Here is a 14,902-nt window from a genome sequence, read left to right on the forward strand (position 1 = left end):
CGGGTAGCACACAAGCTCACGGCTCTGCACGCACACGTGTGCACGCACGGCACGGCCCTGGCACTGGGTTCCTGCCCCGCTCTTCCTCCCTGCCCTGCCGTGGGTCTTCCTCGCGCCTGCTCGCGCGCTCCCCGCGGGCAGCCCTCCTGCACCCCGCAGCCACGTAGCAGGGCCAAACTTGTCCTTTCTGACCCCAAAAAGCAGAGCGGAGCACCCCGGAGCATCTGCTGCCGGGCTGCCAGGCACATTTATCAACACAGGCTGAGGAAGAGGAGCGTCACCTCCTTCCTCCGCGAGCAGCGAACGTGGCTCTGATTTGTGACCGTGCCAAAACCCCGAGCAGGGGATGCGCCACCGGGGAGGGGCAGCAGGGCTGGGGTCTCCCCCACCCCCTGCCACACACCCTAGTGATGCAAGGAGGGCGTCCTGATCCTCGCACCCCTTCTGCCTCCCCGAGGGCACTTCTCACCCCTCGGCTCACCCCGGCCACGTGCGCGCTGTCCCCGTGCCCGCCGTGCCTCGGTGCCTGCAGCGTGCGTGCCCCCAGCGGGGCCCCCCCGGGTTAATGAGGCCGTGCTGAGGCTCAGCACCTCTGTAGGGTCAACGGGGCTGTGCTGCTCCACCACGCTTTGCAGCCCCACCAGCACAGCACGTGCCGGCCACGCTCCCCCTGCCCCAGCCCCGTGCGTGGCACCCAGTGCCCCCAGTGCGCCCAGTGGCAGCCGGGGGCGCAGCCTTGGGGGAAGTTTTACCTAAATGCGACCTGCAAGAGGGGCTGGGTGTGGGGTGAAACGCGTTGTAGGGCTGCTCCCTGGGCTCGGTGTTGCCTCTTAGCCCTCAAAACTCACTCAGCTTCGGTGCCTGTGTGATGGAAGTGCCTGGACGCGGGTCCCGAGCCCCGAGGGGTCCCCCCCGGGCAGGAGCAGCGCCTTGGTGCCGCGTAAGGGTTAATATTTCCCAGCCCAGCGAACTTTGCTCCCTCCCATGCAATTAAATACCCTCTGGCTGGAGCTGCCTGTCGATGCCTGGCGGGTTTCCAGCCCCGCTGAGTCCCTGAAGACGGCGGGGGCCCGGCTGATCGATCGGCTGGGAGCAGGGAAAAACACACCAAAATGCGCCGGGAAGCACTCTGCCTGGATTTACTCCCCAAAGCTCCCTGGGACAGGGGCACGGCGCTGCCACATCCCCGTCTGCCATCTCCCTCTGCTGCTAATTGCACCGGGTCCTTAACGAGCCCCCGTGGCATTAAGGCGCTGCTTCCCTGCAAGCAGCCCGTGCGCACCTGCGGTCCCGCAGCCCCGCTCCCCACGTTGTAGGGTGGCCGGGGGGGCCGGGGCCAGCCCACACTGCGCCCTTGTGTGGCCCCAGCAATGGTCCCTCTGTCCCCAGGGCAGCTGTGCCAGGCCCGTGTCCTGCGTGAGCGACCTCGTGCCTTGCTTGGCACGGCCCCTGCCGTGCACCCGGCTCTTCCCGGGGACAATCGGGCCCCCGGCTGCTGTCCCCATGGGATATTTGCTGCGTGCACGGGGCACAGGACCTGAATCTGAGCGGGCAGGGTGCGTCCAGGCTGAGCAGAGCCCGTGGGCTGAGAGGATGCTCGGTCCCCTCAGCGTGGTGTCCCCGGAGTTGGGGACCGCGGGGCTGCGCCGTGGGGACCTGGGGGTGCCGAGGGTCCCGCGGTGACGCTGGGGGTCCCGTGGGGGCCTGGGCAGGGTGTGGGGCACATCGGCTGCCCCACAGTGAGCTGCTGCCCCGTGGGCTGGCTGTGGGGCAGAACCAAGTGGGGTGAGCATCCAGCCCCAGCGTCCCTGGTGCTTGGAGCTGGAAATAGCCCTCACCCCCCCCCCCCAGCTGCCTCCCCCAGCCCCGCCGGGGTGCCACGCCGTGGCTGTGCCGGTGCCCTGCTGCTGCCTGCTTCATTAAGGCCAGCAGCTGACGAATCTCCTCACTCCTTGCCTTGCTGGGATCTCTAATTATAGCACAGCCCTGGGGTGACTCACCGGGAGCAGCCCCCGGCCCCGGTTCTGTCCTTTTCCCCCAACCCCAGGGGTCCCGGAGCTAACCCAGCGGCTCAGCATCCCACCACCCTTTTGCCCGGCAGGGTGAGCGGGGTTTTCAGCCCTGGGGTTGTTTTTTTGGGTGTTTTTCCACCCCTTTTGCACGGGGATGTGCACAGCCTGGTGCTGGGACTCGCCGCTTCCCACCCCAAACCCCCGCAGCCGTGCGCTGCCGCTGGGTCGGTCCCATTTGTGCAGGGAGGGCTGTGACAACAGGGACAGGACAGGGCTGGTGCACAGCCCCCGGTGCCAAACGTCCCATCCAGGTGCGTGCTGCACCCTCTCCAAAAACCCTTTGGGTTGGGACATTTCCTCCAGCAGCACCAACCCTTAGGGACGAGGTGGAGCTGGGGGGTCCCATCCTGCCCGGCGCAGGGGTGCTCGCCCCCAGGCTCCGGGGCTGTCAGCAGCCAGGTCTGCGGCTCCAGAGCTGTTTGCAGCGTCTGTCTCCAAGCAGGAGCTGGCATCTCGGCGGCACTTATCCCCATTGCCATAGAAACACACCCTCGCTGCGGGCTGCGAGCCGCGGGGATCGAGCCCACAGCCTCCGGCACCGGAGCTGGGAGGCTCCCGGCTGCTGGCGTGGGGAAACTGAGGCAGGAGGGGAGGAAAAAAACCTCCCCGAAGGGTTCCTCCGCAGGCTGGGAGGGCTGAGGAGCTCGCCAGCATCTGACCTCTCGCCCTCTTTCCTTTTCATCCGCCGAGCAGCGGGAGGAGAACAAAAACCCGAGGCCGAAAATCCACAGCGGGGATTTGAGCAGATCTGAGGGTGCCAAGGAGGCTGTGGGGCGGGCAGGGGGGCGCGGGGGCGAGGCCGCCCGCTGCCCACGGGGCTTTGATGCGAGGCCAAGGCCCTGGAGAGAGGAAAATAAAAGCTCCTGGGGTCCCTGAGGGGGCGAGGAGCTGAGCCCAGATGGATAACATCGCTCGGGGTGAGGTGCCATCACCGTGTGCCATCACGGGGTGAGGTGGCACCACCGTGTGCCACCACGCTGTGCCATCACCGTGTAGGGTTTTATCCCCATGTGCCACCCCCAGGCGAGGTGCCAGCACCCTGTGCCATCACCGTGTAGGGTTTAATCCCCACGTGCCACCCCCAGGGGAGGCACCCACCTCCCTGCACCCAGCACCCTGCGGCACCCCTCGCTCCCAGGGTGCTGCCGGATGAGCGCCGAGCTCTGGGAACCTGCGGGCAGAGCCAGGAGCTGTTGTGTGTCCCCCCCAACCCCTGCCGAGCCCCTTCGCCCCCTGTGCGCCCTGGGGCCACTGTGGGTGTCCTCTGGGCTCGCCCGGGTGGCTCTGGCCACTAGATGGCCCTGCGGCTCCGCCGGGCCCCCCCCCTCCGGCACCGCCCGGGGGCTGAGGGGTGCGAGGAGCTGGGAATGGGGGCAAGGAATTGGGACAGGGAGTGGGGAGATGGGAATGGGGAGCTGGGAATGGGGAGATGGGAATGGGGGGCAGGGAATGGGGAGCTGGGAATGGGAGCTGGGAATGGGGAGGTGGGAATGGGGAGCTGGGAGTGGGGAGCTGGAAACTTGGGACAGGGAGTGGGGAACTGGGAATGGGGAGCTGGGAATGGGGAGCTGGGAATGGGGGCAGGGAATGGGGAGCTGGAAATTGGGGACAGGGAATGGGAGCTGGAAATTGGGGACAGGGAGTGGGGAGCTGGGAATGGGAAGCTGGGAATTGGGAGGTGGGAATGGGGAGCAGGGAATGGGAGCTGGGAATTGGGGACAGGGAACGGGGAGCTGGGAACGGGGAGCTGGGAATGGGAGCTGGGAATGGGGAGCTGGAAATTTGGGACGGGGAATGGGGAGCTGGAAATGGGAGCTGGGAATGGGGAGCTGGGAATGGGAGCAGGGAATGGGGACAGGGAATGGGGACAGGAAATGGAGAGCTGGGAATGGGGGACAGGGACTGGGGAGCTGGAAATAGGGAACTGGAAATGGGGAGCTGGGAATGGGGAGCTGGAAATTGGGGACAGGGAATGAGGAGCAGGGAATGGGAGCAGGGAATAGGGGACAAGGAATGGGGAGCTGGGAATTGGGGACAGGGAATGGGGGACAGATTGGAGGGTACAACACGCAGGGAGCAGGGCGCAGGGAATGGGGTGTAGGATGCATCGTGCAGGGAGCTGGCTGGAGGGTGCAGCATGCAGGGCGCAGGGTGCGGGGTGTGCGGCGCAGGACGCAGCTCGTGGGGTGCAGGGTTTATTTTGTGGGGTGCAGGAGGCATCGTGTGGGGTGCAGGATGCGGTTTGTGGGGTGCAGGGTGCCCAAACATCCCGGGCTGGAAGTCAGAGCTGCAGCCACAGCTCAGCCCTCGGCCCCGGGGCTGCGTGGACACCCCATGCCCACCCGTGTCCCTGCGTCCTCGCCTGCCTGGGCTCTGCTTTTGGTGCAGGGAACAGAGAGGGGAGCGGGAATTCCTCCGTAGGGGAATCTGGGAATTGTGATTGGAATCTGGGAATTTGGGATTTGGGAAACCCCCCAGCGGGGGGGCTCTTGGTGCCACTGCTATTTGGCTCAGGGTCCATGTCGGGGAGCTGGGGAGGGCTGGGCCACTCCACAGCCCCTTCGCCAGAGGAGGATGAGGAGGGGGGGACGAAGCCCCCAGTGCCCCTCGAGGGGTGCAGGCAGGGGCTGGGGGAGTTTTTTTGGGGGGGGCTTCTCCTCTTTCATTGCCCTTTCCCTCTGCTTTTTGGGGTCTGGCACCGAGCAGCGCGGCCACCCAGCCCTGGGGGACTTTGGGGGGGGGGGGCACATCCCTGCCCAGAACGGGAGGGGGCTTCTGGCTGGGATTTCAGTGCCCCCCCAGGGGTGGGGGAACTTCCCACCAAGTGCACAGGGGGGGCACACACCTCTTTTTTTGGGGGGGAGGTTGGGGGCGAGCAGCCCCCACACCCCTATGGGGGGGGTCGTTTCCAGGAGGTCTGTGTCCCCTGTCTTTGAGGGGGGGGTGGCTCATTCAATATAGGGCTTTTAAAGGTGGCAACCCCCAAAATCCCCCAGGGACTGGGGTCTCCCCAAACCCAAGGGGGCGGCGACAAACAGGGGGGTGCCCCCAACCCCTCTCCAAGTGCCCAAACCCACCGGGGCGCACCCCCACCTTGGGATCGCCGCTCGCAGCCCACCCCCCCTTTTGGGGTCCCCCACCTTGGGTGGGGGCAATGCCCTTTCCCCCCCTTGCCCCCCCCGCGGTCCCCGCGTTTCCCGCAGCAGGTGCGGAGCGGAGCGGAGCGGAGCGCAGGGCGGAGCGGGGCGGGGAGCGCAGGGCGCGCACCCCCCCCCCCCTTGCCCGGGAGGGGGGCGGGGAGCGCAGCAGCGGGGCCGTGCCCGTGCCGTGCAGCTCCGAACCGGGCCAGGAGGAGGAAGAGGAGGAAGAAGAGGAGGAGGAGGAGGAGGAGGAGGAGGCATGGTGCTGGTGCTGCAGCATCTCCTCACCGCCCTCCTTCAATTTTTCAGACGGGGCCAGCAGGTCTTCCTGAAGGTGGAGGACGCCGTGCCCGGCTCCGAGGCGCTACAGGTAGGGACGGGGACAGCCCCCCCCCCCCTTTTTTACCCCCCCCCCGGTGTCCCCTTGGGTCCCCAAAACTCCCCTCCCAGCCGCGCCCCCCGTCCCAGTCTCCCCACCCTTCCCATTCGGGACCCCTCGCCCCGTGCGCCCCCCCCCCCCCGTGTCCCCTCTCCCACCCGGGACCTCCCTTCCCGTGCCCCCCCCCCCCGACCCGATAATGGGGGTGCACGGTGTTAAAAGCGGGCAGGGATTTGGGGGGGCGGATGAGGATTAATGGGGGGGGGGGGCGGTGGAGCCGCGGGTCCTGCTGGAAAAGCCGGGTCGGGACCATGCGGGGCCGGGACCCCCCCGAGCCGGGGCTGAGCATCCCGCACGGCACCCCCTGGCCGGGCAGGGGGCTTCAACCCCCCCCCTCCCCAAACCCCCAGCGCCCCCGACAGCTTCTGGAGTCCTGAACCGGCACGGGGGGGGGACACAGGGGGTCGTGCCCGGTGGGGAAACTGAGGCACGGAGCTCGGGGCCGGCCGGGGAGCAGCAAGGACCCCCCCATCCCCGACCCCCTCCCGGGCGCACAGGGGTGGGGAGCGCACCCCCGGGCAGGCACAGGGGCAGCGGTGCCCCCCCCACCCCGAAAGGGGCTCGGGGACGCGCCGGGCTGCGCGCACCCCCCCGCTCTGCCTTTCCTGCGGGGAGGTGCGGATCCTGCCGGGCCGGAGGAAATGGGCTGGCTCCGGGGGGGGGGGTGCGGCCCCGGCCCCAGCCCCTGCCCCTACCCCGGTCCCGGTCCCGGTCCCGGCGGGCCCGCAGCGCCCTCCCGCAGCCGCGCCGGGAGCCGCCGCCACCGGGGCCGCGCCATGGGCACCCTCCGGGACGCTGTAAGGCCGGGGTCTGGGGGCTCTGCCCGGCCACCCCCCACCCCGAAATGGGGGCTCCGGGCTTGGGGGAGAAGGGTGGGGAAGGATTTGGGGGAGTCCCGGGGGTCGCTGGGTTCCGGGATGGGTTTGGGGGGCAGGGGGTGGGGGGTGGGGGGCATCCCGTGCGTTTGCGGTGCCGCTTTGGGGTCTGGTGCGTCTTGGAGAAGTTTTGGGGGGGGTTGGGGTCCCCGGCTCTGCGCTCCCCCAGGCTGCTCGGTGCACGGCTGGGGGCAGGCAACGTGCCCACCGTGGGGCTGACAGCGGGGTGGCTGTGCCAGGATGGAGCAGGGGGGCACCGTCGGGCCCCCCCGGCAGCGCCGTGCCCCAAATCCTCCCTCGCACGCAGGTTTCGGGGCCAGGATGCGCCCTGAGTGAGGAGGATGGGAACACGCACCCAGATTTAGGGCAGCTCGGGGGGGTTTTGCTCCAACCCTGAGCCCTCTGCCCCATTCTAGAGTGTCCAGGGTTGGGTTTCCTGACCCCAAAACCCGGCACCTTGGTTTGGGTGCGGGCAATGGGGCCGTGGGCTCGGTGTCCCCCTGGCTGCTGCCAGAACGAGGAGGGGAACAGAGGGCTTTGCCCTGCGAAAAGAGGGGCAGGAAACAAAATGCTCCAAAGCCACCAAAAGCTGCTGACGGAGAGAAAGGAACCAGGAGGGAAAGGCCAGCAGCACCGGCCAGCCCCGCGGCCGGCGGAGAGGGATCGGGGTCGGCACGGTTTGCTGCGGGGTTTTGAGCTTGGGGACATCCGAGCTGTCACCCAGCAGGGGCAGGATGGGTGATTCCTCCCCCGGGATAGTTTTCGGGGTGAAAGGATGTGGTGTGGGGTCTCCAGTGGTCCCAGACCCCCAGGACCCAACCGGTGCTGCCTGTGGCGCATCCGTCTCGGTGTTTTGGGGCCGGGGGACACGGGACGGGCAGAGCTGCCTCTCCGGCGGGCGATGCTGCAGCAGCACGAGGTGAAGGGACCGGAGAGGGGCCACGGGGAGGTGCGTGGCGAGGGGTGGGACACCGCTCTGCTGCCCTGCACGGGGACACCGTGTCCCTCTGGGGATCACCGCGGTCACCAGCGGTGCCAGGCCGGTGGCTCTGGCTGCTTTGGGACCAGCATCCCCAAGCCCGGAGCTGTGGGGCTGTGTCACCTTTGGGGTTTTTTTTAGCTTTGTGCGTCCCCCCCACCCCACCCCGAGCACCCCACGGTGGGGTGAGGCCGCTCCGGCCAAGCTCTCGGCGTCTCCACCGCTGCCTCCTCTCCCTGCCTCCTCTCCCAGGCAGCGGCCCCAATGCAATTACCCGCTGACTGGCCCATGAATCAGATCCTAATTGATACGTGTTCGCAGCCTGGCCGAGCAGGAAGCCAACCGGGGCGGGGGGGGGTGGAAAATGCACTGACCCACTGCTGCTGCACCCGCGCTGGGGCCGGGGGGGGGCACGGCGCAGCTCCAGGGCAGGGGGCAGCCGCGTCCCCGCGCCCCCCGGCCACCCCATCCCACCTTGGGGACATCGATTTTTAAGGCGCACCCCTCTCCTGCCTCAGTTTCCCCATTGGGATGGGTTCTGGGGGGGGGTTCGGGCCGGGTTTGTGGGGCGGGGGGCGGCGTGGGGCCATGCGTGTGTGCGCGCAGCCGTTTGTCTCGGCGCGGCCGCCGTTTCCTCCCGCTGACACAAACACATCAGCAGGGTAATAAAGGGGAGGAAAGGGCCGCGGCGGCCGCGCCGCACAATGCAGGGGCGCTTCTTTCCATGACGTGCGACGGGGGACGGCTTCCTCCCCTCCCCTGCCCCGCTCACGGCCCCCACCCTGCCGTTTTGGGGGCACAGCGGGACCCCCAAAGCGGAGCTGGGCACCCCCTGCTTGTCCTCATCCAGGGGGTCCCACATTTAAAAGCGCGTCCTGCCTGTGCAGGATCAGCCCGTGCCGCCTCGGTGCCTGCCCCGGTGCTGCTCGTTTGGGGTCGTGGCTCCCCAAAATCTCCCGTGTCCGTGGGGTGAGGTGCGTGAAGTCCCCGGGGATGTCACTGCCACCCACCCTCTCGTCAGCTCCTGCGCCAACCCCGTGGGTCTCGCTTCTCCTGGGGACATCCCCTGGGCTCCCCGTCCTGCTGTGCCCACAGTCAGGGTTTTTGGGCACCTCCGGGTGGGTTTTGGGTTCAGGGGCTGCGGGGGGAGCCCGGAGCCCGGCTGGAGCTGCCCCGGGCGCACCGGGGCGAGAGGAGGATTTGGGGCAGCGGCTTTGATTTTTGGTGTTTGCTGGAGGGGAGGAATTTCTCATGCTGGAGCCAGCACCAGCATCATCCTCACGGGCACAGCGACTGCTCCCTGCCCCCAGACCTTGTCCCTTTCGAGCTGAGCTGAGATATTTAGCACGGAGGCGACGGCACGGGGCCCTGCCCGCAGCGGGGACGACCCTAGGGGGGGCTCAGGACCCCTGGGGGGCTCACAGGGCTGGATCCAGGTTTCACGTGAGCATCCCCAAAATGTGCTCCGGAGCTGGGGAGGGCAGCAGCCTCCTCTCAGGGGTGGCTGATTTGGGGTGGGGGCTGCGATGCCACCCAGGCGATGCCACTCCATCCTCCTCCTCCTCCTCCAGCCCGCTGGGCACAGGGATGGAGCCAGGCAGGGCTCGGCTGCTTTTCTGGGGCAGATCCGCGGGTTTTTGGCTGCGTGCTCCGCTCCCGGCCCTGGCCTGGATTTAAGGGGTGACTTTGGGTTGCGCCTCAGCTCCCCCCCGACCGAAATAATTCAACTCCTGCAATTCATGGGGTCAGACACCTCCAGGGCTGGACCCCCTAACCCAAACCCCTCAATATATGGAAAATAAAAGATTTTTTGGGAGGGAGGAGCAGCTTTTCCACGCACACGGAGCAACGTCCCGAGGGTGGTGGTGTTGTAAGCAGCTCCGTGCCTGGTCCCCACCGAGCTGGGCAGTGCTGGCACAGCCCTGGGCCCCCCCCCAAAGCCCATGCAGGTACTGCTTGGAGAGCTGCCCCAAATCGAATTCCTCCCTGGCTGCAGATGGCCAGCAATTAAATTTCCCCAGTTCAATCAGAGGCTGGTAAATGAGCTCCCTAATCACCGCGCAGATCCCATTAGTGCCGGCTGGGGTGGGGACGTGCGAACATTTCCCCCCCCCCCCTTCTTTCCTGCGCCGCTGCCCGAACCCCACTTTTGGGTCCCTCTCCATGCCCGTGTGCCCACATCCCCCCAGGGGCTCCGTGCACACCCCCAAGGTTTCCTTTTGGGGTCTGTCCCAACGCCCTCCCCGCTGGGCACCCTCATAGCCAAAAGCCCCGCTCCCGGTTGGGAACACGGGGGGGCCACCAGCTCCTCGCCACGGTGACCTCTCGGCGAGCCCAGCCACCAGCAGGGTGTCTTGGAGAGGCTCTTGGTGGCAGCCCGGGAAGCGCAGGCTGCTGGTGGGGACAGGAAAGGGACCGGGTGCCAGGGGGAGCCTTCCAGGAACGCCGCGTCCCGGGGATGCGGTGCCGGCACCGTGCCCGGCTCTGCCACCCTACAAAGGGCTGGCACCAACGCGGGGGCGCACGGGTGTCTGCGTCCCCCAGGGACAAGGAGTTTGGGGGCCAGGGCTGCTGCTAATAACGGGGTGGGGAGGTGGAGAGGGCTCCGTGCTGAGGGATGGAGCTTGTGCTCGCTGCGGGGTGCCGCGGGGAGGGCGCGTGGGGCTGGGGACACCCGTGGTGTGAGGTGCAGGAGGGTTTTAGGGGCTGGTTGTGCTCTCCCTCTGCCCCGGCGGCTGCGAGGTGGGAGCCACAGCATCCCCCGGGTGCTGAGAGCCGGAGGGGGCAGTTGTAGGGCCAGCAGCACCAGGGCTGGACGTGTCCCCAGCCCATCAGGCACAGGGCTCCACCGCCTCGCCCCACAGCCGGCCCCGCTCCCCTTTCCCCCATCCTCCGGCACGTTATTTATGGCTGCAGCAGCCTTGTGGGGCCAGCAGCTCCTCGCCATGCTGGGAACACAAGGGCAGGGGTCAAATCCCTTCCTGGGGACACCGGGGTGTCACGGCACCTCCTTCCACGGGACCATCCCTCTCCCTTCCACCCACGGTGCTTGCGCTCACCCCATTTACACCAGGAGCAACCCCTGGCTGCCCCCAGGAGCGGGTATGGGGCAGGAGACACGGGGCTGTGCGGGGTTCATGGGTGACCCCAGGCTCCCGATTTACGCAGGGGAGACGTGGCCGAGCACTTTCCTTAGGAAAAGCATCGGGTTTGGGGCGATTCGGGGCTTTGCCGGCGCGCGGCACCGCGGCTCTCGCGGCGCGGGGCTGTGACAAGCCATTTATCTGCTCCTCGCAATTTGTTTACCACCCGAGTAACAACTTCCTTCCCTTCCCTTCCCTTCCCTGGCCGGGCTGCTGCTCCTGCTGCTGCTGCTGCTGCTGCTGCGGGAGAAATCCCGAGCCCCTTTCCAGCCCCGCTCTTATCAGCAGCTAATTAGCCGCAAGGATTTTTGCCAGCCCTGCGGGGCTGTTGTTCCAAGAAGGCCGCGATGTTCTGGGTGACGGGAAATCCTTGAGGAGGAGGAGGACAACGACGGCCGCGGTCCCCGGGCCGTTTGTCCTGCCTGACAATGGTACATCAACAGGAAGCGGCCTTGACTCCAGCCCCTTTTTATCAGCGGGGCCGTGGCTGGCCCCTCGCGGGTGGAGGGATGCGGCCGCGGCCGGGCTGGCCGCGACGCGGGGTGCACGGGGATGGTTGGGGAGCACCCCGCCGTGCCCTACCACCCCCGTGTGCTCCCCAGGGAGACCGATTCCAGCTGGATCTGTCACAAAAAAAAAGGAAACCGGGGTGCAAAGGGCCCCGTGCACACCGTTTGTGCAAAGCACCCTGCGCAAACCGCCCCGTGCGCACTGCTCCACGCGCGCCCCTTGCACAATCCACCCCGTGCGTGCCTCCCGTGCAAAACCCGCTGTGTGCACAGCCCCGTGCACGCTGCTGGTGCAAGCCTCCCCCTGCCCCGTTCAGCCCCCCCAGTGCCCCTTTCCCCGTGCACAAAATCGTGGCTGTGAGCCTGGTTGCCCACCCTGCGCCCTGTGCCCTGCGCCACGCCGCCGTGCCAGCTCCCGGCCGGGCTGAGCGGTGATTAAATCGCAGCCTCGTCAGCTGGGACTCGATAATAGGGCAAAAACACCTGAAATGCCTCTTCAAGTGCTATTTAAGGAGAAGCAAAGGGCTCGGGCTGGTGCTGTTAGCCAGCTCTTTGTGCCTGCTTGGTGGTGGGTCAGGCGCTGGTTGGGCGCAGCGGGCTCAAATGGGGCAGAGGGGCTCCCCGCGGCCCTATTACTCCTCCATCTGTGCCAAATCCCAGTATGATGCTGGTGGAGCAGGGCTGTGGGCCGTGTAGGGGCTGCCGGATCCCACAGGGTGTGGGTCCAAGCCCCAGGGATGTGCCAGCTCCGCGCCCTTCGAGTGCCTGCCAACGGTGCCGAGCTCCTCATCTATCTGCCGCGCCAGGACCCCGGGCGAAATAACATCTGGGACGTAAGAGAGATCCCAGAAGTGTTTCCTTCCCGTTTACACTCATTAGCCCGAGATAAAGGATGAGGTAATTAGGGGCTACCTCGGCTTGCAGGTTGTTGCTGCCTGATTGGATTAAAGCAATGTAATTTGCCAGCGAAAGCACTGCGCCCGGCCGCGACTGCAGGCACGGCTGGATGGACGGACAGAGGGAGGGAGGGATGGATGGACAGACAGACGGGTGGGCAGAGCTCCTCTCCCTTCGTCTGCCTCTCCATGCGTCCATTCCTCTGTCCTCCCAACCCTCCATCCATCCTTCCATCCCTCTCTCCATCTCTCCATCCCTTTCTGCATCCGTCCTTCTCTTCATCCTCCCCCCTCTCTCCATCCATCCTTCCCATTCTCCCTCCACCCTTCTGTCCCATCCCTCCATCTGTCCTTCCATCCCCGTCCCTCCTTCCCCTCCATCTGTCCCCCCACCCCTCTCTCCATCCATCTGTGTCCCTCCCTCCCTCCTCTCACTTTCCTGAGCAGGACCCTGCCCCATTTTTCCCCCCCCATGCCCCGTGGATGCAGTCTATGGGGCAGGGCAAGGCTCCAGCCCCAAGGGATCCTAAAACACAGCCGGGGAGGCCTCGTGGTGCCCCGCACCAGCACCCGGGGCTAAATTTAACCTCACCCAGGGGGGGCAGCATGGCCGGGGGGGCTCGACAGCCTCGAGGCTGGGGGGGGCCGGGCGAGCTGCCTGCATCAGGACAGCTTGGGGATATTTTTAACGACGCCAGATTGCTCCGCGGATGCTTGGGGAGGGCGGCGCGCGCGCTGGCTGGCAGCCGGCAGCAAGGCTTCGCCGAGGGGGGTCCAGGGGGGGGTCTCGGAGCTGCTGGGGGGGGGGACAGACGTGTCCCCGTGCGGTGACAGCCAGCTGGGTGCAAAGGGCTGTGTTGTTCCTGGCAGGGAGGGGACGCTCGGTGTGGTGCCGGAGGGTCCCGGAGGGGAGGAGACGCCCCCCGGGTACCCCTGGGGCGCAGCTTTGTGCCACCTTGTGCCCCCCCCCAGCTCCTTGTGACCCCCCCAGCCCGATTCCCCATGGTTTTCCCTCCTCCATGCCCACCCCCAACCCCTGTTTCCCCCCCTCCCCAGGCTCCAGCCCCATAAAACACAACCCAAATCCAGCCAGCACTGTGCGCACCCCCCCCTTCCTCGTGCAGCTCTCCAAAAACACACGCCCCCCCCCCTGCTCCCACCCCCCCAGCAGCCCCCCCAGCTCCCAGGCTGGCTCCAGGAGCTGTCGTAGGGCTGCTGATGGGGGCACAAACCTGCCCACGGCACCCAGCACAATTTGGGGAGGTGGCAAGGGCTCGGCGGGGCCCTAATTCCATTTTACCACCCCCCCCCCCGACTCGGGGAGCGGAGGTCGGCGGCTGCCCGCTCGCATCCCCGGGGCGATCGTTCAGGCGGGGGCTAATGAGCCCTGACTAATCCACTTAGAAATTAATTGAGACCGCTTCCCTCGCGTCCCCAGGTGGACGCGTTCCCGTTCCCGGGCTGAGGGGGCTCGGAGCTCCGCCACCCGCTGCCGGGACCACGACCCCAACCGGCTCCTGGCACCCTCGGGGAGTGATTTACCCGTGGCCTTTACCAAAAAAAAAAAAAAACTGGGCTGAAAAATTCAGCTAGGAAAATCCTGAATTTGCTCCGGGTTTCTCGGCCCCGCTGGGAGGATGTCGGCGGAGGCTGCGGCACGGGGAGCGGATCCCCTCCTCGGCTCCCTGCTCGGGGAGCTCCTGGGAGCCAGCACCCATGGGAGCCAGCACCCATGGGTGCTCACGCAGCCTGGTGAGGGTGCGTGCCACCAGCACAGCACCAGGGACCAGGACCAAATGTCTCCTGCGTGGCCCTGGCTGCTGGTGGTGCCGGGTGGCATCCTTGCGCCAGGGGCGAACGGCCACCTGAGGGGCTGGGGACAATGGGGACGCTCTCCCTGTCCCTAAAAGTGGGAGCCCTAAAAGAGGGTGCAGGCCCCGAGAGCCCCCCCCAAAATGATTTGGGGTGCTGGGAGGCCCCAAAGCACCCGCGTCCTGCTGCATCCAGGTGGTTTTCTTCATCCTCTCGTCCCCTTCTGGAGAGGAAGGTGGCCGGGATGGGACCGCGGCGCGCCGTAAACATCCCCGTGGGGCAGGAGGAGGCTGGAAATTTGGGCAGGATGGGGCGAGAAGGGTGCAGGGGTGGTCCCAGGAATCCCAACCAGCCCCTTCCATGCAGGGAAGGGTGCTGTGTGCTGCCACCCCTTGTGGGGGGGGGACACAACATCGGGTAAACGGGGGCAGAGCGCGGCGGTGCCTCTCCAAAACTGCTGGCTTGGCATTGCCCAGTCACCAACAAATCCCCTGCCCTACAAAAAAAAAAAAAAAAAAACAGGGAAAGGGCAGAAAAAGGGGGTTAAATACCTGCCTGGTGCTCCCCCCCCCACCCGGGAGGAATGTGGGGTGCTGGCACTGGGTGCCGACGCCGAGCTCCTGCCCGGTAGCTGCACCCTGGCTTGTGTCGGCGCGGACAGATTGCTTACCCTAACGAGATGAATGGCTTCATTAATCACCCCCCGGCTCCGCCGAGAAACATTGGGGGGGGGGTAGGATGCAGCTCTGGTGCTTCACCGCCCTGCTGGGGGGGGGTGTGTGGTAGCCGAAAGGGAGCTGGGGCATGGGGTGGGCAGGGGGCGCGGACCCCAAAGCTCCTGGTGCCCCAAAAGGGGAGCTGATGGAGATTTAATTGCCCCTCGCTCTCCTGGGGTGCTGGTACCATTTGGGGGGGGCCCTTCGTGGCCAGGCTGGGTGAGCCGAGGGGGGGTTGCAGGGCCACGGGTGGGATCACCCCATTACCACGGGCACCCCGAGGTGCTGCCCGCAGCTCCATGTCCCCCCCCCGACACCCAG

The 14,902-nt window shown here is 66.8% G+C and overlaps 1 protein-coding gene across 2 annotated transcripts in view; it reads left to right on the top strand.

Moving 5' to 3' along the window:
* PDE2A (phosphodiesterase 2A) overlaps window positions 1–14,902 on the top strand; it is a 48,841-nt gene that overhangs the window by 13,298 nt on the left and 20,641 nt on the right. Inside the window, exon 2 of one of the 2 annotated variants that reach the window (XM_084494221.1) lies at window positions 5,522–5,582. In XM_084494221.1, the coding sequence (XP_084350347.1) occupies window positions 5,522–5,582 (61 nt within the window). Of the gene's footprint in view, window positions 1–5,521; window positions 5,583–6,335; window positions 6,449–14,902 lie in introns of those variants that run through there. The other variant, XM_084494222.1, reaches the window with a different exon arrangement.

The sequence above is a fragment of the Aythya ferina genome (assembly GCF_964211825.1).
Source record: "Aythya ferina genome assembly, chromosome: 1".
Classification (NCBI taxonomy): domain Eukaryota; kingdom Metazoa; phylum Chordata; class Aves; order Anseriformes; family Anatidae; genus Aythya; species Aythya ferina.